The 24,385-nt window shown below is 41.5% G+C and overlaps 1 protein-coding gene and 1 pseudogene across 2 annotated transcripts in view; both read right to left on the bottom strand.

The window, feature by feature from the left end:
• Positions 1-616: 616 nt before the first annotated feature.
• On the bottom strand, positions 617-2,113 carry LOC100348360 (serine/threonine-protein kinase Nek7 pseudogene; annotated as a pseudogene).
• Positions 2,114-5,382: 3,269 nt separating this feature from the next.
• Positions 5,383-24,385, bottom strand: part of LOC108175845 (uncharacterized) — a 36,161-nt gene continuing 17,158 nt past the window's right edge. For both annotated transcript variants that reach the window (XM_089327384.1, XM_070068658.2), the window contains exons 2-4: positions 15,308-15,434; positions 14,289-14,381; positions 5,383-11,503 (exon numbers count right to left, since the gene is read on the bottom strand). In XM_089327384.1, the coding sequence (XP_089183510.1) occupies positions 9,393-11,503; positions 14,289-14,381; positions 15,308-15,431 (2,328 nt within the window). In that variant the 5' untranslated portion in view covers positions 15,432-15,434 and the 3' untranslated portion in view covers positions 5,383-9,392. The remainder of the gene's footprint in view (positions 11,504-14,288; positions 14,382-15,307; positions 15,435-24,385) is intronic.

Raw genomic sequence — 24,385 nt, 5'->3', positions numbered from 1 at the left:
ATATAAAAATTTCTGAAGGGGTCCAACCAGAACTTCAATAAAATCTATGAATAAAAACATATGCTTATGTTATAATGTACAATGATGAGTTAATATGCATTTAAATTTATAAAGAAACTGAAATATAGTACTATAAGATTATTCAAAGAATATTTTTCAGAACAGGCCATCAAGGAAGGAGGCACCTTTCTCTGAAGGGAGGAAGGAACCTCCACTGTGATATGGCTTTGACTGAATAAGTTCAGAGTTGATGAACTCAAGGGGCTTCCATAGCCTTGACAGCTCATGGCAAGAGCCTCAGATGATTACTGACGTCATAAATAAGAGTGTTAATTGTTAAATCAACAACAGGAGTCACTGTGAACCTGCTCCCCATGTAGGATCTCTGTCCTTAATGTGTTTTACTATGAGAGTTAACAGTAAAACTACTAGTCAAACAGTACTCTATATCTCGTGCAGTTGTGTGGGTGCAGTCTGTTGAAATCTTTGCTTAGTATATACTAAGTTGATCTTCTGTATGTAAAGATAATTGAAAATGAAACTTGATGAAGAGTGGGATGGCAGAGGGAGTGGGAGATGGGATGGCTGTGGGTGGGAGGGAGGTTATGGGGGAAAAAGCCACAATAATGCAAAAGTTACACTTTATAAATTTACATTTATTAAATAAAAAAAATATTTTTCAAATGTACAAACAGTAATTAAAACATAAAAGCTTTGAGCAAAGTGCAACTTTAAAACTATCACACCAGCCAAATCCTTAACCATGTTTTAAATAGATTTATTATACCACTTTAATGCAGAGATTATGAAAGATATTGAAACAAAACAAAAAACTCTTCAGTGTCTGACTCATAATTTGTCTCCAAATATTTTCACATTAAAAAATTGAATTTTGAATGTATAAGCTAAGAATTTTAAATGCCTCTCAGTCTACATCTACATTTATTATAAATAATATTTGAATAATGTACTGCTAACAAAATACATACTTCAAACTTTTAAAAATCACAAAAACTTCACAATGAGTACACCTAAATGTCTATAAATCACTAAAATGCAAACAAGTCATGTGTTCAGATAGTTCTCGGGTTTTAAGTCTATCCTGATACGTGTCAAGCTTTACCTTCACTATTTGGCACTGGCAGTCTACTGAAACACAATTTATCAACAGAAAACACTAAGTAATTCTAAAACCCTTCAGCCATCAAAAACCATCATGCTTCTTTTACTCTCCTAACATGCAATTCAATTATTTCAAAGGCATTTGGAGTTTTCAAGAATGTGATTTATATATAGGTACAAAAGAAACTTACATGAAAACTGGTTAAGGATTCAAAGCACAAAAGCTCTGAAATAATAATCTTAACACCCAGACAAATGAGGAGGTATGATTTGCACAAAATACTTTAAATTATTTTGGTTAATTCTTCAAAATACTGTGCATGCTTATCTGCTTGCGGTGCACAAATGCATTCTCTTCACTACGTCATAGACATAGGTGATGTCCGGCCACTTCTCCGGATCGGGGTTGATGCACATATTAAATAACTGCCGTAATTCTTCTAAATAGTGCTCTGAAGGCAGATGTGAGTAGCTGCACGGTTCTATCTTCTTACACAGTGAGTATAAATTAATTTTGTCACCATAGAAAAGACTCTGGAATGCAGCCATGTCATATAGTAGACAGCCAAGAGACCAGATGTCAGATTTGAAGTTGTATCCATTTTCACGTATTCTCTCTGGAGACATGCAATAAAATGTGCCCACTAAAGAATGTGTAGCTGTGGTCTTGGAGCTGGAAAACCAGCCAAGCCCAAGATCACCAAGTTTTACCACTCCAGTGGCTATAATGAACACATTAGCTGGTTTGATATCTCTATGCATGACTCTTCGAGAATACATGTGTTCCAAGGCACTGTAGAGCTGCACAAAGTACTTCCACAGTTCTCTCAGGAATTGGCCTCTTCTGTTTCTTAAAATGCTTTATCATTCTGGATAGACCACCAGCATCTGCTAATTCCAAAACCATATCTAACACATTATCTTCAATAAATGATGCATAATATTTTTTATTTAATAAATGTGAATTTACAAAGTGCAACTTTTGCATTGTTGCGGCTTCCCCCCCCACGACCCTCCCTCCCGCAGTCCTCCCATCTCCACTCCCTCTGTCATCCCACTCTTCATCAAGTTTCATTTTCAATTATCTTTATATACAGATCAACTTAGTATATACTAAGCAAAGGTTTAAACTGACTGCACCCACACAACCGGACAAGATATAGAGTACTGTTTGACTAGTAGTTTTACTGTTAACTCTCATAGTAAAACACATTAAGGACAGAGATCCTACATGGGGAGCATGTGACTCCCATTATTAACAATTGACACTCTTATTTATGATGTCTTAATCACCCGAGGCTCTTGTCATGAGCTGTCGAGGCTATGGAGGCCCCTTGAGTTCACCAACTCTGAACTTGTTTAGTCAGTCACAGTGGAGGTTCCTTTCTCCCTTCAGAGAAAGGTGCCTCCTTCCTTGATGGCCTGTTCTTTCTGCTGGGGTCTTGTTCACTGAGACCTTTCATTCAGGTTGTTTTTGACACAGTGTCATGGCTTTCCATGCCTGTGAGACTCTCATGGGCCTTTTAGATGCATAATACTTAATTACATTTGGATGGTTGAGTTGCTTAAGGAGGTCTATTTCTTTGATGCAATCAGCAAGTGCTTTGACATACATCAAATCCAATATCTGTACTTTTTTTTTTAAAAGCTACCGGTACTCCATCCAAGAGACAGACTGCTCTATAAACTTCATTAAATTGTCCCCAATTTTCTTTTCTATTCAAAAGTTGGCTAATGTGTAATAGCCCATATCTGGTCATAAGGCTTTCTATGTTTGGAACTGAGAAATAGAGAGCCCTTGCATTCCTTGTGATTGCTCATCCATGGTCTGAAGCAACAGAAACTTAGAATTCATAAAGTTGGGAGTTTCCCTCTGTGAGGCACCCAGGGCAGGCAGGTGGCTCAGCAAGACACCACCCCACAGGGGCCCACTGGGCTGGAGGTTGTAGCTGCAAAGCCCTGAACTGATTGGCCACCTCCCACCATGCTGCCCCAGTGGATGCTGCCAGCAACAGTACCCACCCTGTGCAGGGCACGTGCATCCAGAGCCATCCTTGCACAACTCCAACTCCTTTGTGGCCGCCGCTGCTGCTGTCAGGAGTGTTGAGGCCATTTACATTCAATGTGACTATTGATAAGTAATGCCATATTTCCATGTGTAACACATCTTCAAGCATCTTTGCAGGGCTCAACAAATGGTGACAAATCCTCTACATTTCTGTTTATTATGAAAGGTCTTTATTTCACCTTCATTCACAAATGAGAGCTTTGCATGGTATAATATTCTGGGATGACAGTTTTTTTCTTTTAGGACTTGGGCTATATCTTGCCATTCTGTCCTAGCCTGCAGGCTTTCTGCTGAGAAGTCTGCTGTGAGTCTAATTGGAGATTCTCTGAAAATAATCTGGTGTATCTCTTTTGCACATGTTAGAATCTTCTCTTTATGTTTCACTGTGGTAAATATTATCTTTTTTCAATCAAAAAGGAGTTATATTCTGTTCAGCTGAGCTCTTCACTTCAATGAATTTCAGTGCCTGAGTGCTAGATCAAGTGGGTATATTTGTTCTGTCCCAAGGCCAACAAAAAGGATTTGTGCTCCCATGTAGGACCTCTGCCCTTAATAAGTTGTACTATGGGAATTAACATTAAACTAGTCTTCAAACACCAGTTTAGCTGGGAGCCTAGAAAAAGTGCTCAGGCATGTAATATTGTGAAAAATTAGTTCTAAGTAATATGGAAGCTAACCCAGACAAAACAGAAGTCCAGCAAATCACTCAGCCTCACTGAAACTACCAGCAGTCACACCATATTCTATTAAATCTGTTTATAATGAGATTTAATTTGATGAACATTTGTAAGAAGCTGAGGGGACTTAGGGATGAAGAGCTATTCTCAATGAATAGTAATAGAGGTGGAATGGACTACTTGCACAGTTATTATCTAGATGGGAAATAAAAGAGCTATTGCAGCTAGATGCATCATAGCATTTGTAGACCTGTTACCAAGTGATGGTTATGCAACCTAGGTAAATTGTTCATCCTGAGTGTATTCTGAGGAATGAGCTGAATGTAAATCAGATTTATGTAAATCAAAAAAGGACTTTGTAAATTGGAAGATAATAAAAATGAGGGTCACCTGTAGGAGTGAGGAATAATACAACCAAAAGTGCTGTAAAAGTCATTGTAAAGTTACATTAATACAAAAGTGTACTACATTTATGGTCCTGCTTCTCTGTTGCAATGGGCACCACCCAGATAGACATCTTTCCAAGTTCTTGTCTCTAGGCAATTAGGAATTGAATGAAGAAGAGTAGAAAAGGGGAATCATGAATGAAAGAGAGATTATGCACTCAGTAATACAGGAAAATTCAGGAGATAAGTAGTGTTGCAATTTATAGGATTTGACATTGTCCCTTTGAAGAATGAGGGTGATGTCTGGGACAACATCTACTTGAGTATTCAAATAGACCTTGGGTACTGGAGTCTAATTCAGATATATACACAGATAAGTTGAAATTTCTTATGGGTATTGTGGGGAGCAACCCGGACTGGACTGAGTTACTGGAATTAAGACTTATTCTATGCATCTGCTCTCCCACAATATGGCGCTGGGAGAGGAGAAAACAGCTTCTACACAGCTGCCTCTTGCCAACTTGAGTGATGACCTTCAGGAGCTGATCCTGCTCCTGATTGGAGGAGAGCAGCGTACTCGGCGTGTGGGCAGCCGAGTTAGGATTGGCGGAGGAGGACTATAAAGGAGGAGAGAGAGAACATGCACCGGGAACATCTAAGAGGAACATCTAAGGGGAACATCTGAGGGAACACCTGTGCAGCCCCCAAGAGAGCCGGCCGGCGGTGTGCCGCTCCCCCGCGGAAGTGGGGAATATGGCAGGGGGAACCGCCCTTCCACGGAGGTGGAAGGGACAGTAGCCAACCCGGGAAGAACCAGCAGCAAACCCGGGGAGGGCCGAGCAGACAAAAGAACAGTGCAGGGTCCTGTGTCGTTCCTCCACGAAGATGGGGAGCGACAGGTATATAGGTCACCAGAAGCTCATTCCCTTTTGCTGCATACAACACTTACCCTCCAGGGCTAGAGTACACTATGATGGCTGGAACATGTTGCACTTGACATTCCTATGGTCACATGACTGGTTTGCACTACAATAATGTGGGGAAAGAATCCTGGGTGGACAACAAAGCAGCTATAAAACTTTATAATTGATAAAGATGGTATTCCAAATAACTGTTGCAATAACTGTTATTCACCTGTTGCAACTTTAAATATTTATTAACAAAATTTACACATGAGAGCACAGTTCATATATTTGGTCCCATTCACAAAAATGAGAAACCAGAACGACAGGTTGTATTAGAGAAAAAATTTCTGAAGAATGGATAACCACTCTCTGTAACAATTCATCATGCAAACTGCCCAATACTTGCTATGATGTGATTCCAAAGAATTCCTCCAAACACATCACATTTCAGGGACTTTTCTCTGTAATCTTGTTATGTTTTGTGGAAGTTTGCCTAATAATAATAATATAATCCCATTACAATACGGTCATAGGATTTTTTCCTTTGTGTGAATTGTCATTGAGAGATGACTTATGGTACATAACTTTTCTATGCATGCATGTTTTCTCATTTCTGAGTCTCTTCATGTGAACTGATTTGTGGCAGAAGAATTTTGCACATTCATTAAACTGATATTTGTGGGGAGCAAACCGGACTGGACTGAGTTACTGGAATTAAGACTTATTCTATGCATCTGCTCTCCCACAATATGGCGCTGGGAGAGAAGTAAACAGCTTCCGCACAGCTGCCTCCAGTTCAACCAATAAACTGTAGGACTTGCTCCTGATTGGAGAGCAGCGTACTCGGCGTGTGGGCAGCCGAGTTGGGATTGGCGGAGGAGGACTATAAAGGAGGAGAGAGACGGCATGCACCAGGAACATCTATGGGGAACATCTAAGGGAACCCGTGCAGCCCCCGAGAAAGCCGGCCGGCGGTGTGCCGCTCCCCTGCGGAAGTGGGGAATGTGGCCAGGGGGAACTGCCCTTCCACGGAGGTGGAAGGGATAGTAGCCAACCCGGGAAGAACCAGCAGCAAACCCGGGGAGGGCCGAGCAGACGAAAGAACAGCGCAGGGTCCTGTGTCGTTCCTCCACGAAGAGGGGGAGCGACATAATGGTGCCGTGACTCGGATAGGAAACCTAGAACGGATAGCAAACTTAGGAGGGAAGAAACGGGAAGAACTGGGAAAATATCGGAGAGAGAGACTAGCAAACAGCCTAGGGAAAATACTGGAGAGAGAGACTAGCAAACAGCCTAGGGAAAAGCCGGACGAAAAAGGTGCCGGAAGAAGCTATTGAAAGCCTAGGCATAGACTCGGATACGGACTACGGGGGGAAGCTGGGAGAAATCTCTAAGGTCGAAAGCGAAAGTGAAAGCTAGAACAGACTCGGACGCGGACTGTGGGGAGAGGCCAGGAGAAATGAGGGAGGAATATCATTGGAGGAAAGTTTGGGGAAACATACCGGGTAGAGAAAAATGTTAGGGAAATTGAAGCCGTGGAGTGCAGGCCGAGGCGGATACGAAAGCCACTTTGGGGTTCTCAAGTTAGCCCGGGAATAGGGGGCGAAAAGTTGAAACCAGAAGCTGAAACGTAAGCCAGATTGGGATCCGTCTGATTAGCCCGGGGAGCAAAGGACGGGAAGCCAAACCGTGGGGCGGAGACGTATGCTGGGTTGAATTCGCCAGGCTAGCCCGGGGAACTTAGATTGAATGCTAGTGGCGGACACGTAAGCTACGCTGTGTTACTCGCGGAAGCCGCCGCGTGCAGAGAGAGCACGGGGCGTGAATAGATAGGGAACGGGGCTGGCGCGAGGCCGTGGTGCAGACGCGAAGGGCGTGGAGACCGCGGAGTGCACGAAGCCAAGCCGCGCAAAGCCGGGAAGCTGTGCAGATGAAAGAGGCGCGGGCTGAAGCGGCTCAGCTGGGAAGCTGCCGAGAAGTAGCCTCGGGGCGGGCAGCGGGAAGCTGCGGGGAGAAACAGAAGTTTGGAAGTGGAGTGAGAGAAATGGGAATGTTGGCAGACAGAAGTAAAATGGGAGAAATAGGAATGCCCGGAGATAGAGAAATAGAGAAATAGAAAGGCCTCCCTACAATACAACAATTAGAAGGCTTGGATTCGGTCTGCCCGATTAGTGAGGCGATGAGCACCTGGGCGGCTAGCAGCTTATGCGCCGCAGGTCACCGAAGACAGGCACGAATTAACATCAGTAAGGCCTCCCCACAAAAAGGCAATGAGAAGGCTTGGATTCGGTTTGCCTGATAGGGCTTGTAAGCCCCTGCAGGCTCGACCAGAGCATGCGCTGCAGGGCACCGAACACAGGCACGCATCAGCGCCTAAAAACCTCCTCACAATATGGTGAAAAGAGGACCCGGATTCGGTTTGCCTGATTTGATAGGACTTGTAAGAACCTGTGGCAACTCTAGCAAGCAGAGCAGAGTGTGTGCCGCGGGGCACCGAAGACAGGCGCGTATCAACGCCAAAAATAAAAAGAAAGGGGGATCTGTGGGGAGCAAACCGGACTGGACTGAGTTACTGGAATTAAGACTTATTCTATGCATCTGCTCTCCCACAATATGGCGCTGGGAGAGAAGTAAACAGCTTCCGCACAGCTGCCTCCAGTTCAACCAATAAACTGTAGGACTTGCTCCTGATTGGAGAGCAGTGTACTCGGCGTGTGGGCAGCCGAGTTGGGATTGGCGGAGGAGGACTATAAAGGAGGAGAGAGACGGCATGCACCAGGAACATCTATGGGGAACATCTAAGGGAACCCGTGCAGCCCCCGAGAAAGCCGGCCGGCGGTGTGCCGCTCCCCTGCGGAAGTGGGGAATGTGGCCAGGGGGAACTGCCCTTCCACGGAGGTGGAAGGGATAGTAGCCAACCCGGGAAGAACCAGCAGCAAACCCGGGGAGGGCCGAGCAGACGAAAGAACAGCGCAGGGTCCTGTGTTGTTCCTCCACGAAGAGGGGGAGCGACAATATTTTTTGTATGAATCCTCTGGTGTTTGTTGATGTTTAATTTCTGGCTAAAGGTTTTTTCATATCTGCTGTACTTGAAGGATATCTCCTTTTTTGAGTTCTATATTTATGCAAGCCTGAATTCCAGGAAATATATATTTCCATTCATTACACTGCTAAGAAACTCCCAGTGTGAATTCTCTGATATATAATGATTGATTTCTGACAAATGGCTTTTTTCACACTGATAAAATTTCGGGCCTTTCTTCTTTATGGGAGTGCCTATTGTATGGGATGTGATTTCCAGCAAAAGACTCTGTCACATGGTCACATTGATTTTGGAAAAAGTCCTTCACATTCATTATATTCTTAAGTTCTCTATCTTATGTGAATTCCATGTGTTATGAGGTATTGCTTCTGACAAAAGGCTTTCCCACATTTATTACAAGATTTCCACCTTGTAATAAATTCTCTGATGTTATATGGCGTGATTTTGACAGAATTTTCCAATACTCCTTACATTCATAAAGTTTCTCCCCCCACGTGAATTCTCTGAAATTTTATGAGGTGTTACTCATGGATAAAGGCCTTTCCATATGTATTATATTCAAAGTGTTTTCCCCTACATGAATTAGATTATGTGCAATGAGGAAAAGGCTTTTCAAGTCATTATGTCCAAAAAGTTTCTCTTCATGTGAATTTTCTGATGCATTCTGAGATGTGACTTATTGCCAAGGGCTTTTCTACAGTCATGAGGATTCTCCTCAGTGTGAATTCTCTGCCATGATATGAGCTATGATTTATAACAAAATGCTTTCCCACACTCATTAGATTCATAAGGTTTCTGCCCTGTGGGAATTCTGTTTTGACATAAGGTACAATTTATAGCAAAAGATTTTTCCACAGTCATTACATTCATGAGGTTATTTCCCTGTGTGTATTCTCTAGGTGCATTCCGAGTTGGAACTTATGGCCAAAAGCTTTCCATAGTCATTACATTCATAAGGTTTCTCTCATGGGTGAATTCTCTGATGCATGATGAGGGTTGACTTATGGCCAAATGCTTTTCCAGTCATTACATTCATGAGATTTCTGCCCTGTGTGAATTCTCTGATGTGATAGGAGGTGTGATTTTGGCCAAAGGCTTTTCCACAGTCATTACATGTATGTTTCTCACAGGTTGCTCCCCTGTGTGAATTTGCTGATGTATGAGGAGGGCTGACTTATGGCCAAATGCTTTTCAACAATCATTACATTCATGAGGTTTCTTCCCTGTGTGAATTTGCTGATGGCTTATGAGGTGTGATTTTTGTGTAAAGGTTTTTCCACAGTCATTACATTCATGAGGTTTCTCCCCTGTGTGAATTCTTTGATGCACTATGAGATTTGACTTTTGTCCAAAGGCTTTTCCACAGTCATTACATTCATGAGGCTTCTCCCCTGTGTGAATTCTTTGATGCACTATGAGGGTTGACTTATGGCCAAAGGCTTTTCCACAGTCATTACATACATGAGGTTTCTCTCCTGTGTGAATCTGCTGATGTTTCATGAGGTCTGATTTTTGTCCAAATGCTTTTCCACAGCCATTACATTCATATGGTTTCTCGCCTGTGTGAATTCTCTGATGCATGATGAGGGTTGACTTTTTTCCAAAGGCTTTTCCACAGTAATTACATTCATGAGGTTTCTCCCCTGTATGAATTTGCTGATGTATGAGGAGGGATGACTTATGGCCAAAGGCTTTTCCACAGTCATTACATTCATGAGGTTTCTCCCCTGTGTGAATTTGCTGATGTTTCATGAGCTCTGACTTTCGTACAAAGTTTTTCCCACAGTCATTGCATTCATGAGGTTTCTCTCCTGTGTGAATTCTCCGGTGCATTATGAGGTTTGGCTTTTGTCCAAAGGCTTTCCCACAGTCATTACATGCATAAGGTTTCTCCCCTGTGTGAATTCTCTGGTGAATCATGAGGTTTGATTTACGGCCAAATGTTTTCCCACAGTCATTACATTCATGAGGTTTCTCCCCTGTGTGAATTCGCTGGTGTGATATGAGGTTTGACTTTTGTCCAAAGGCTTTTACACAGCCATTACATTCATGAGGTTTCTCCCCTGTGTGAATTCGCTGATGTATGAGGAGGGCTGACTTACGGCCAAAGGCTTTTCCACAATCATTACATTCATGAGGTTTCTCCCCTCTGTGAATTCGCTGGTGTATGAGAAGGGATGACTTATGGCCAAAGGCTTTTCCACAGTCATTACATTTATAAGGTTTCTCACTTGAGTGAATTCTCTGATGTTTCATAAGGCCTGACTTATGGCCAAAGGCTTTTCCACAGTCATTACATTCATGAGGTTTCTCTCCTGTGTGAATTATCTGGTGTATTATGAGGTTTGACTTTTGTCCAAAGGCTTTTCCACAGTCATTACATTCATAGGGTTTCTCCCCTGTGTGAATTCGCTGATGTATGAGGAGGGATGACTTACGGCCAAAGGCTTTTCCACAATGAAGGCATTCATAAAGTTTCTCTCCTGTGTGAATTTTCTGATGTATGAGGAGGGCTGACTTATGGCCAAATGCTTTTCCACAGCCATTACATTCATGAGGTTTCTCCCCTGTGTGAATTCTCTCATGCTTTATGAGGTTTGGCTTTTGTCCAAAAGCTTTTCCACAGTCATTACTTTCATAAGGTGAATTAGAGATTAGTGATTTTCCACAAGGTTTACATGTGTAGAGTTCTCCCATTATATGTGGTCTCTGATTTATTGCAAGATATGATTGGTGAATGACAGGTTCAACATACCTAATGTATTCATAAAATTTCTCTTTTGTGTGGGTTTGTTGATGCATATTGAGGCTAGAATTTTCATGGATAGCTTTTTCTATATGAGTTGCTTTTCCAAAAGTGACAGCTACCTTATTACAGTATTCTCCCATATGAACCCTCTCAGATTTACAGAACATCTTCCTTGTGAAGACTTTTCCTTGTCCAATGGGTCCAAATGGCTGCTTCATGATGTGAATCTTGTCATGCTGACCAAGAGGCTCACAGAACTGGAGAGAATTTCCAGGTACCTCAGTGTTACCAAATTTCTCTCTAGCCGGTAGTTGATCAGGTCCATTGCAGGGATACACAGTGTTACATATATTGCATTCCTCAGGCTTCAATCCTGAATAGGTTCCCTTTTTAATAATCACTGTTGGAATATGGCTTGAATTTAAACTAAGTGTTTTTTTTAATTCAACTCTCTTGGAGGCTGATGTCTTGTTATTTTTCATAAAATCCTGATTCAGATTTTTGTCCTGACTTTTCTGGTTGATCCTAATCAGGTCACCCCTTTCCATGCCAACTGAAATGAGAAAAAAGCAATCATGTCACTGAATCACATATAACTGTTTCTCCTGGCATGCTCATATAAAGGGAATGAAGTTACTTGTTATCCAAGTGGTATAAGATTTTCACAAAATCAGTACGAGATATTTATGACCATTATATGGTTTTTCTCCTTAATACTGTAATATACTAAACTGTACCATAAGGTTTCCCAATGTTCAAACATGAACCTGTTTACTAATAGAATTTTTCAAGTATGGCAGAATGACTTTTGTGCTAAGATGTGTGGGATACCTGAATCTCAAAACAGTGTCAGTTTGAGCCCTGGCTACTCTGTTTTCAATACAGCTCTCTGCCTATGTAAATTGGGAGGCAGAAGATAATGGTTCATGTGCCTGTGATACACCAGGGGACCTGTGATACACCAGGGAAGACTAGGTGGAATTCTAGAGTTTCAGCAAAGTTTCAGCATCAGACTAGTTAGACCTAAGTGTTGTAGGCATCTGGGGAGTGAACTAATAGAGGACCTCTTTCTCTTTCTCCTCTCACTATCACTGCCTTTCACAAAGATGAAATAACTATAAAATATTTTAAAGAATGGACAAATATTTAATAAAAATATTCACCCACTATCTAGCAACCAGTTTTTTCCCTGTCCTTTTTCTCCAGTTTATTTTTATAGAAATTGTGTGTTTTGTGCTTCTCTGATATTTCAACCATAAACACGAGAAAGTTTCACTGGATCATTTACTTGCAGGTGGAGAAGAGTGAAATGCGTCTGTACTTTAAGCAGGACCATATTTAAGGAATAGGATTTGAATCTATGATTTTATCATGTTCAGTTTCCTAGGTAAACATCATTTGTGGGATTTATCAAATGAAAAACTACTTTGTTTTTACTCTATGACAGCTTCCCCAAATTCCTAAGGACACCCGACACCTTCAGCTTCTCAGAAGTACAACAGGTACAGAAAAGTCCCAATATACCACCTGAGTTATACACTCCCAATCAGTTTGAAGAATTTGTTTCTGCAAACCAGGATGTGCTCATCTTCTTTGAAAAGTGTTTTCTAGCTCATTCTGAAATCATCAATGCTGGTTATCTCCTCTCAATTCTTTCTATAAATAATTCTGTGTTATAATTTGAATTCTGGAGGCTTTTGATCAGTTGCCTCTTATTTTCACATAAAGCTTAATTTCCTATGCCTTTCTTATCTTTTTTGTTTGCTTGTTTTTCAATGATACTGAAAAATAAGAGAAAGAAGTCATAATTTATACCCCACCCTTAAAGAAATCTGAGCCACTCAACATAAACCCATGAGGCTACTTGACTTTGGGTCTCAGAATCTCATTACTTTCTTGGTGAGTCGAGGATCACTTATTTTCATGTTTTTATACAAGTTCATGCTTAGTTTTATTTTTTTTAAAAAAAGATTTATTTTATTTATTTGATAGCTAGAGTTATAGAGAGAAGTAGAAGAAAAAGAGAGAAGTCTTCTATTTGTTGGTTCACTCCCCACATGGACACAACAACCAAGGCTGGGCCAAGATGAAGCCAGGAGCCAGGAGTTTCTTTCATGTCTCCCACATGGGTGCAGGGAGCCAAGGAACTGGGCCATCCTCTGCTCCTGTCTTGGGTGCATTAGCAGAGAGCTGGATTAGAAGAGGACCAGTGGGACTTGAACTGGCACCCATATAGGATGCTAGTGCTGCAGGGGGAGCTTTAACACACTGCACCACAGTGTCATTCCTAGCTTCATAATTTCTGATGTCTCAGTACAGTGCCATTCTCAGCTTCATAATTTCTGATGTCATGCACAAAGGCTTGCTCATGACCATCTTTTAGCATTTAAATGTTTACTTACTTGAGAGTCAGAGAGACACAATGAGAGATAGAGAGAATGAAACAGGTTTGGCAGCCACAGGCTCAATGTTTCTAACTACCATTTTCTTATTTATTTGAGAGGCACAGAGGAAAAATAAAGAGAGAGAAAGAGATTAAGAAAGAGAATTCACATTTATTGATTCAGTCCTGATATGCTTAAAACAGCAAGTTCTGTGCCTGGGCAAAATCATGAGTGGGAACTCAATCTGAGCAATATGTTAGAAATATGTTTCTGGGGCTGGCACTGTGGTGTAGGGGGTAAACCACCACCTGCAGTGCTGGCATCACATATGATGCCAGTTCGAGTCCCAGCTGCTCCACTTCCAATCTAGTTCTCTGCTATGGCCTTGGAAAACAGCAGAAGATGGCCCAAGTCTTTGTGTCCCTGCACCCATGTGGGAGACCATGAAGAAGCTCCTGCCTCCTGGCTTTGGATCGGCACAGCTCCAGCTATTGCAGCCAACAGGGGAGTGAACCAGTAAATGAAAGACCTGTTTCTTTCTCTCTCTCTTTCTTTCTCTCCTTCTTGTCTTTCTCTGACTTTCGAATAAATAATAAATCTTAAAAAAACCAAAAAAAATTAATCTTAAAAAAAGAAATAGGTTTCTGTAGATGCCTAATTAACAAGCACTGAAGGAACTAATAAGTGCATGAAGGAAAAGGTATGAAAGTGTAGAGAAGGACATGTTAGAATTTGGGGAATGCATCAAACCTAGATAAAAGCCTTAGTAACATCAGAAAATGATTGGAATTTTTCTTAAATCAAAGAACATTTTTAACCAAGAACAAATGAGTTAGAAAGATACTGGTATCTCTAAATAGTCTAGAATACCTGTGTCTGATGCACAAAACCAGCTGTCATCAGGATCTGCACACTTTCTGCCTTGGCCTGCCTGTCCCTTACATGCAGACTGACCTGAAAGGCTCTGATTCAGGCATTCGTCCACCATCCATGGCTCTGCTCCTTGCTCCAACTTGCAGATCAAGTCAGGTTTGGTAATGCAGGGCCCTATTAATGGAAACAATGTAAGACTTTGTGAAATCACTACCTTGGGTTATTTAAAGGACTGTAGCTTGGTCCAGGAGCTATGCAACAAATGTTCCGATTTGAATCTTTTGCTAGATGGTAAATATTCAGATTATTCATGGACTCAAATTCTTTTTTTTTAATTTTTAACTTTTATTTAATGAATATAAATTTCCAAAGTACAGCTTATGGATTACAATGGCTGCTCCCCCATAACGTCCCTCCCACCCGCAACCCTCCCCTTTCCCACTCCCTCTCCCCTTCCATTCACATCAAGATTCATTTTTGATTCTCTTTATATACAGATCAGTTTAGCATATATTAAGTAAAGATTTCAACAGTTTGCACCCACACAGAAACATAAAGTGAAAAATACTGTTTGAGTACTAGTTATAGCATTAAATCACAATGTACAGCACATTAAGCACAGAGATCCTACATGACGAGCAAGTGCACAGTGACTCCTGTTGTTGACTTAACAAATGGACACTCTTATTTATGGCATCAATAATCACCCTAGGCTCTTGTCATGAGCTGCCAAGGCTATGGAAGCCCCCTGAATTCACTGACTCTGATCATATTTAGACAAGGCCATGGTCAAAGTGAAGTTCTCTCCTCCCTTCAGAGAAAGGTACCTCCTTCTTTGATGTTCTTTCCACTGGGATCTCACTCGCAGAGATCTTTCATTTAGGTTTTCTTTCTTTTTTTTTTTTTTTTCCCCAGAGTGTCTTGGCTTTCCATGCCTGAAATACTCTCATGGGCTTTTCAGCCCAATCTGAATGCCTTAAGGGCTGATTCTGCATGGACTCAAATTCTATACCTGCCCATTATTAAACTTTATAAAGTGTTCACTTATTTGTCAATAGCAAGAAAATGTTATCACTGGGCATGTGATTGGTGTCACTCACCCAAGGAGAACAGGCTGCTGTAGATCTCCAGCATCACATCTCTGTATAGGATTTTCTGAGCATTGTTCATTTTCTGCCATTCCTCCCAGGTAAAGTACACAGCCAGGTCTTCAAATGCTATCATCACCTGTAACAGTACACTTCCAGTCAGCATATTAACTCTGACATTGACAGTTGTGTATGGATATGAAGGAAAAAAGAAAGGATGTGGTTTCACATTAGATTTGTTGAGTGTTTAGAAAGCCACACAAAGGATTCAAACCTATGATCTACAGGCTGTGAAAAATGCCCAGCTTGAGGAAAACAGGAAGTTCAAATTACAAAGGCCACATCTGTCAAGGGGAATTGCACAGCAGGCTAAAAGAGGGGCAATATAGACTCTTGAATGGGCAATGTTAGGAAGAAGTATGTAGAAGCATTGAGGAAAAAAGGCAAAAAAAAAAAAAATCAGTGAAACTATGATAAGAATGAACAGAAAAGAATTTCTAGGAAAACACCATGCACATCACTTCTAATATGTCAAAAAAATATATTAAAAAACAGGGCAGACATTTAGCTTAGTGTTTATGATGCCACCTCAGAGTGTCAACATTGGATTTTCAATGTCAGCTCCAGTTTTTAGTTCCCAGATAATGCAAACCTGGGGAAGCAGTGGTGATGTCACCAATGAAGGAGGCCTAGATTCCACTCCTCAATCCTGGCTTCAGTCCTGCCCCACCTCTGCTTGCTATGGCTATTTAGGGAATGAATTAATGTGTGGAAGCTCTCTATCTCTCAGTCCATCAACTTCTTTCTCTATCAAGCTAATAAATATTTTTAAGTAAGAGAGAAGATACAGGTAAAAGACAAAGAATAGAAATTAGCTTTTGCCCTAGTCTATGATTATTCTACTGATAAACATTTGAAATAACATTTTACAGAATTAAAGTGAAAACAATGGAATTACTTGCTCAAAACATTCAAATGATAAACATTTGAAATAAAATTACAAAGAATTAAAGTGAAAGCACTGGAATTATTTTCCAAAAAAAGGAACCTGGGAATGTCTGCAGTACAATCTGTTTGTGACTCACAGAAAAACTCAAGGGGTTTCCATAGCCTAGACAGCTTATAGCAAGAGTCTCGGGTGATTGCTGATGTCATAAATAAGAGTGCCAATTGTTAAATCAACAACGGGAGTCACTGAGCACAGGCTCCCCATGTAGGATCTCTGTCCTTAATGTGTTTTACTATGAAACTTAAAAACAACACTACTAGTTGAACAATGCCCTATACCTTGTGCAGTTGTGTGAGTGCAGCCTGTTGAAATCCTTGCTTTGTGTATACTAAGTTGATCTTCTGTATTTGAAGGTAATTGAAAATGAAACTTGATGAAGGGTGGGATGGGAGAGGGAGAAGTAGGGGGCTGCGGGAGGGAGGGAGCTGGGGGGCACAACAATACAAAAATTGCACTTTGTAAATTCACATTTATTAAATAATAAAAATAAAAGAACCTGCAATAGTCACCAGAATTGTGATGCAGCAGGCTAAGCCTCCACCATCACTGCTGGCATCCCATGTAAACAAAGGATTTGAGTCCTGGCTGCTCCACTTCCAATCCAGCTCCCTGTTAATGTGACTGAAAGAGCAGTGAAAGATGGCCTGAGTATTTGGACCCTTCCACCAATATGGGACCTCAGAGTGTCAACGTTGGATTTTCCTACATGGAGTTCCAGGCTCCTGGCTTTGGCCTGGCTCAGTCCCAGCCATTGTGGGATAGAAGATATCTCTTTGTTTCTCCCTGTATCTCCCAATCTCTGTAAGTCTGCCTTTCAAATAAATAAATAAATCTTAAAAAATAAATGAGCCTCCAGTAGATTCTTTTCTCCACACATTTCTTATCCTATTCCTGAAACCAATTCAGCTTCTCCAAGGTATTAAGGACTCCATTAGTCTAACAATTCAAAACTAAACTTAACTGATTTGTGTTTAGCACTAGGTAACTTGCTCTTGCAGAATGCTAAGTGTTTACTTCATAGGTAGCACTAAAACACTGCTCAGTACATCATCTATGTGACAATAAAGACTATTTCAGACATCATGGCCCCAAAAATGTAGCATTTTGTGCTCTTTGTTTCAATTCAATACATGTAACAAATATATATTTTTCTCTGGCAACAGAAAGACAAGAGACCAAATTGCATTATTATAGATAACAGTAATGTTTCATAATCATGCCAAATTAATCATTTATTTCTGTACATTCCTTGAGAACAAATTGTATGTTTATTTTTCCATTTTAATTAACTAGTATACTGGGGTTGGCATTGTGGGGTATAGCAGGTAAAGCCACTGCCTGCAGTGGTGGCATCCCATATTGGTGCCAGTTTGAATCCAAGGTGCTCTGCTTCTGATCCAGCTCTCTGCTATGGCCTGGGAAAGCAGTAGAAGACAGCCTAAGTCCTTGAAGCCCTGCACCCTTGTGGAAGACCCAGAAGAAGCTCCTCACTTCTGGCTTTGGATCAGCACAGCTCCAGCCATTTTTTTTTTTTCAGCAAGATCCTTTATTTATCTCTGTTCCCCAAGCACATCACGTGAGCACAGGCAGCCAGGTGCCCGTGGGGGCTGTGGGGTTTGTAACCGCAGAGCAGAGCGGGCACTCTGTGTGGACATCATGCACCCCAGCGACTCTCCCACAACATGCTGGAGGAAGAGGAGGCCTTCGGGCATGTCCGCACCGCCCGCCCTTTCCCGCGGCCTGATCACTGGAGAGGACCTGCCTGGACACCCTGCTTGGGGGTGGACATCACATGGGGGTGACCAGCTGGCCTGCTGCACGCCCAGCCTCCTCCTGACAGCTGGGCCCCGAGGAAGCGGCTGCCTTCCGCGAGCTGCACATCCCACGCTGCTCTGGGACTTCACACACCTGACAGTGACATTCTCAGGCCGGTCCCGGGTGGCGGGAGGCCACCGCTGCCCACACCAGCCGACAGGAGCCCGTTTCTAACTCAGAGCCTCCAGCCAGCTCTGCCCTCGCTTCTGCAAACAGCCACACGGCGATCCTGGGGGCTCTGCAGGCCTCCCCGCGTTCCCTATTCACAGCCCAGGCCTGGGTCACTGGCCCTGAGCGCACACCCTGAGCTGGGACAAAGACACAGGGCGGCAGAGCGTGTTTGAACAGTGTTGTGTACGGACAAAACAGACGCAAAGCCACGGGCTGCAGAAACTCCAAAGAGCCATTGGAAGACTCTTACTCTCTCTCTCTCTCTCCCAATCTGCCTCTCTGTAACTCTTTCAAATAAATAAATAAATCTTAAAAAAAATAAATAAACTAGTGTTAATCTCCTAAAATTAGAACTGATAACAAGCTGGGGAATAATTAAAAAAAATTTTAAAATAATTAAAAAAACCACTGTAGGTGATATATTAATTTTCTTTGCTCATAGAAATATGTGGAGGACCCAGAATCATACCTGGAAGAGAAGGTGAATGGAAGGAGTTCAAAGAGAACTCTGGGGGCCAGAGCGGTAGCATAATGGGTAAAGCTGCTGCCTGCAGTGCCAGCATTCCATATGGAAGCTGGTTCAAGTCCCAGCTGCTCAATGTACAGTCTAGCTTTCTGCTATGGCTAGGGAAGCAGTGGAAGATGGTCCAAGTCCCTGGGCTCCTGCACCTGCATGGGAGACACAGAAGAAGCTCTTGGCTCTTGGCTTTGGATCTAATGTGTTTCCCACATGGGTGCAGGGACCCAAGGACTTGGGCCATCTTCTACTGTTTTCCCAGGCCATAGGAGAGAGCTGGATCAGAAGTAGAGCATCCAGGACTAGAACTGGCATCCTGGTACTGCAGGTGGTGGATTTACCTGCTACACCACAGCACAAGCCCCAGAAATAGACAATTTGTAAAGTATTTGCCTTCTCAGATTTTCTTTTTCTGACAGTTATCTTCTGAAAAACCCTGGGGCCTGCCTGTGGAAGAGATTATATATAGCCAAGGTTCACCACAAATCCCCAGACACTTAAGTGAAGCCTCAATCAGTTCCCCAAATGACTAAACTCTCATTTCTGCTCCTGGACTGATCATAGGAACTGTGCAGCTGGGTGCAGCCCATAACACGGAGTCAGAACTGCAAATCAAATGGCTATTTGTTAAGCCATTGTGTTTTCTGGTTTGTCCTACATCAAGTGCTGATACATACCAGTAAGTATGGCAGAAAGTTGAATTACATGCAAACTACAATGCATACAACTTCAAAATTTCATTTAGAAGTTTTCATAAAACAGGGCCAGCATTGGCACATAGCAAGTAAACCTGCCATCTGCAATGCAAGCACCCAATATGAGCACTGGCTCATGTTCTGGCTGTTCTACTTTTGATCTAGCTTCCTGCTGTTGGCATAAGAAAAGCAGATGGAAGACCTGTCTCTCCTCTATATATAACATTTTCAAATAAATTTTTAAAAAACTTAGGAAAAAGCTCATATACACACAATCTTTGCCTATCAATTAGACCTTAGGAAAGCTGCTGACACTAAAAAAAAGTTCTGGGAATAATAAAAATAAATTATGTGGAGATAATGAGGTTGTTCTTCAAATTTCTGCTTATATACGGTCATGGTGCTCTTTTGGCTTATATTTTAAGGAACTTATGATCACATGAAGTCTGACTTAGTATAATGTTACTATTTCAGAACAGGATAAAGGTTCACAGTAATTTTCTGTAGCTGCATGAATACTCTATATTGTTCAAAAAGAAATTACTGAAAGAGAGAAATTTTTTTAACTTTTATTTAATGAATATAAATTTCCAAAGTACAGCTTATGGATTACAATGGCTCCCCCCCCCCGATAACTTCTCTCCTACCTGCAACCCTCCCCTTTCCCTCTCCCTCTCCCTTTCCATTCACATCAAGATTCATTTTCAGTTCTCTTTATATACAGAAGATCAGTTTAGCATATGTTAAGTAAAGATTTCAACAGTTTGCACCCACATAGAAACACAAACTGAAAAATACTGTTTGAGTACTAGTTATAGCATTAAATCACAATGTACAGCACATTAAGCACAGAGATCCTACATGACGAGCAAGTGCACAGTGACTCCTGTTGTTGACTTAACAAATTGACACTCTTGTTTATGGCCTCAGTAATCACCCTAGGCTCTTGTCATGAGCTGCCAAGGCTATGGAAGCCTTTTGAGTTCACCGACTCTGATCATATTTAGACAAGGTCGTAATCAAAGTGGAAGTTCTCTCCTCCCTTCATAGAAAGGTACCTCCTTCTTTGATGTCCTGTTCTGTCCACTGGGATCTCACTCACGGAGATCTCTCATTTAGGTTGTTGTTTTTTTTTTTTTTTTTTTTTTTTTTTTTTTTTTTTTTTTTTTTTTTTTTTTTTGCCAGAGTGTCTTGGCTTTCATGCCTGAAATACTCTCATGGGCTTTTCAGCCAGATCCACATGCCTTAAGGGCTGATTCTGAGGCCAGAGTGCTGTTTAGGACATCTGCCATTCTATGGGTCTGCTGTGTATCTCACTTCCCATGTTGGATTGTTCTCTCCCTTTTTGATTCTATCAGGTAGTATTTGCAGACACTAGTCTTGTTTATGTGCTCCCTTTGGCTCTTAGTCCTATCATTATGATCAATTGTGAACAGAAATTGATCACTGGGACTAGTGAGATGGCATTGGTACATGCCACCTTGATGGGATTGAATCGGAATCCCCTGGTATGTTTCTAACTCTACCATTTGGGGTAAGTCAGCTTGAGCATGTCCTGAATTGCACATCTCTTACCTCTCTTATTCCCACTCTTATATTTAACAGTAATCACTTTTCAGTTAAGTTTCAACACTTAAGAATAACTGTGCATTGATTACAGTATTCAACCAAAAGTATTAAGTAGAACAACCAAAAAAATACTAAGAGGGATAATGTATTAAGTTGTTCATCAACAGTCAGGGCAAGAGCTGATCAAGTCACCATTTCTCATAGTGTTCATTTCACTTTAACGGGTTTCCTTTTTGGTGCTCAGTTAGTTGTCACTGATCAGGGAGAACATATGATATTTGTCCCTTTGGACTGGCTTATTTCACTCAGCATAATGTTTTCCAAATTCCTAACAGGGATCACTTTTCAGTTAAAATTTAAACACCTAAGAATAATTGTGTGTTAATTACAGAGTTCAACCAATAGTACTAGAACAAAAAAAAAAATACTAAAATGGATAAAGTATTACATTGTAAATCAACAGTCAGGGCAAGAGCTGATCAAGTCACTGTTTCTCATAGTGTCCATTTCACTTCAACAAGTTTCCCCTTTGGTGCTCAGTTATTTGTCGCCAATCAGGGAGAACATATTATATTTGTCCCTTTGGGACTCACTTATTTAACTCAGCATAATGTTTTCCAGATTCCTCCATCTTGTTGCAAATGACCAGGTTTCACTGTTTTTGACTGCTGTCTAGTATTCTATAGAGTAAAAGCAATTTATACATTCAATGCAATACCAATCAAGATAGCAAAGACCTTCTTCTCAGATCTGGTAAAAATGATGCTGAAATTCATATGGAGACACAGGAGACCTCGAATAGCTAAAGCAATCTTGTACAACAAGACAAAGCCGGAGGCATCACAGTACCAGATTTTAGGACATACTACAGGGCACTTGTTATCAAAACAGCATGGTACTGGTACAGAAACAGATGGATAGACCAATGGAACAGAATAGAAACACCAGAAATCAATCCAAACTTCTACAGCCAACTTATATTTGATTAAGGATCCAAAACCAATACCTGCAGTAAGGACAGTCTATTCAATAAATGCTGCTGGGAAAACTGGATTTCCACATGTAGAATCATGAAGCAAGACCCCTACCTTTCACCTTACACAAAAATCCACTCAACATGGATTAAAGACTTAAATCTATGACCTGACACCATCAAATTATTAGAAAGCATTGGAAAAACCCTGCAAGATATAGGTACCGGCAATGACTTCTTGGAAAACACCCCAGAAGCACAGGCAGTCAAAGCCAAAATTAACATTTGGGACTGCATCAAATTGAGAAGTTTCTGTACTGCAAAAGAAACAGTCAGGAAAGTGAAGAGGCAACCGACAGAATGGGAAAAAATATTTGCAAACTATGCAACTGATAAAGGGTTGATATCCAGAATCTACAAAGAAATCAAGAAACTCCATAACATCAAAACAAACAACCCACTTAAGAGATGGGCCAAGGACCTCAATAGACATTTTTCAAAAGAGGAAATCCAAATGGCCAACAGACACATGAAAAATGTTCAAGATCACTAGCAATCAGGGAAATGCAAATCAAAACCACAATGAGGTTTCACCTCACCCTGGTTAGAATGGCTCACATTCAGAAATCTACCAACAATAGATGCTGGAGATGATGTGGGGAAAAAGGGACACTAACCCACTGTTGGTGGGAATGCAAACTGGTTAAGCCACTATGGAAGTCAGTCAGAAACCTGAATATAACCCTACCATACAACCCAGCCATCTCACTCCTTGGAATTTACCCAAAGGAGTTTAAATTGGCAAACAAAAAAGCGGTCTGCACCCTAATGTTTATTGCAGCACAATTCACAATAGCTAAGACCTGGAACCAACCCAAATGCCCATCAACAGTAGATTGGATAAAGAAATTATGGGACATGTACTCTATAGAATACTATACAGCAGTCAAAAACAAAGGGAGAAAATTTGATAGCTTTTTTAAGATTTATTTATTTATTTGAAAGAAAGTTATACAGAGAGGAGAGGCAGAGAGAAAGAGCAAGAGAGAGAGAGAAATCCATCCAATGGTTCATTCCCCAATTGGCTGCAATGGATGGAGCTATGCTGATATGAAGCCAGGAGCCAGAAGATTTTTCTGGCTCTCCCATGTGGGTGCAGGGGCCCAAGGACTTGATCCATCTTCTACTGCTTTCCCAGGCCATACTGGAGAGCTGGATCAGAAGTGGAGCAGGTGAATCTCGAACTGGCACTCATATGGGATGTTGGTGCTTCAGGCCATGGAGTTAACCCACTGCACCACAGCGCCAGCCCCATGACATGCTTTTTGAAGACACACAATCCATACATAGCATTAGGAGCAAAAGGGAAGGCATGCTCAGGGGAGATTTCTCAAGCAGTACTATTGGAACTGGTGACAGTTTCTGAAATGGATCTGAAAATAAATGTGTTTTTTAATTAAGTGTGGCAAGATAGAGAACATTAGACAGAAGTTAGGGTGCTGGGCATTTACAAATCATGTGACACTACTCAAACCACTTTTCTCCTGAAATACAATTTGTTTCATTTTTTTTTAAAGAGCTCCTGGAAAAACCTCCTTGAGCTACCAGGAAAGACTATTAGAATACAGGGGGCAGCAGCATAGCCCAGGTACCAAATATGACAGACTAGGTTTCACAGACCTCCATTTCTAGAAATCCTGATAGTGGAGTGAAGTAATGGGCATGTGGTAGGAAGCAATGCAGATGGTGACTCTCAGATAGGAGAGGTTATCCCTCCACCGCAGGCTGCACCCTTAAGACCACTGTCTTTCTAATCCATTCACAGCTCTTTTTTGAAGGCTGGTCCAGAACTTTGAGTACCACCAAGTCTTGAAAACTAATGGATGAGGTAAGTTAATAGCATGCACCTCTTGTTCACTCTGATCAATATGATCCGTAACTGCTTGGACCATGCAACCAGGATCTTTACATTTCAATGACTCTTGTCTCTTCTCAGAGCCTTAAGGTGTTGTCTCAGAGAGCATTAAGTGGTATTCTGTTAGAAATGATTCTTATTTGTGGAGCCCCCTTCTTCAAATACCATAACAACTACTCACTTCCTAAGGAAATGGGACTGTCCCACAGTATCCAAACTTCCATGTTCCCAGAAACTAGGTATTGTATAAGTTCTGTAACCTCAAATGAGTAGTACTGGGCAGGCTATGGAGTGCAGGATACCAGAAACTTCACTTGAAGAAGATACACCAGAAACCCCATAAATGCAGTTGCAACACAGTGTAAGTCAGCCTGCACACATCTCACAGTAAGGACATTTCACTAGTATTGCTGCTACACTCATCTT

Source organism: Oryctolagus cuniculus, chromosome 2 (genome assembly GCF_051225735.1).
Source record: "Oryctolagus cuniculus isolate XC-2025 breed Fujian yellow rabbit chromosome 2, ASM5122573v1, whole genome shotgun sequence".
NCBI lineage: Eukaryota > Metazoa > Chordata > Mammalia > Lagomorpha > Leporidae > Oryctolagus > Oryctolagus cuniculus.
Note: the sequence above shows the minus strand (reverse complement) of the source record. Positions and strands in the feature narration are given on the sequence as shown.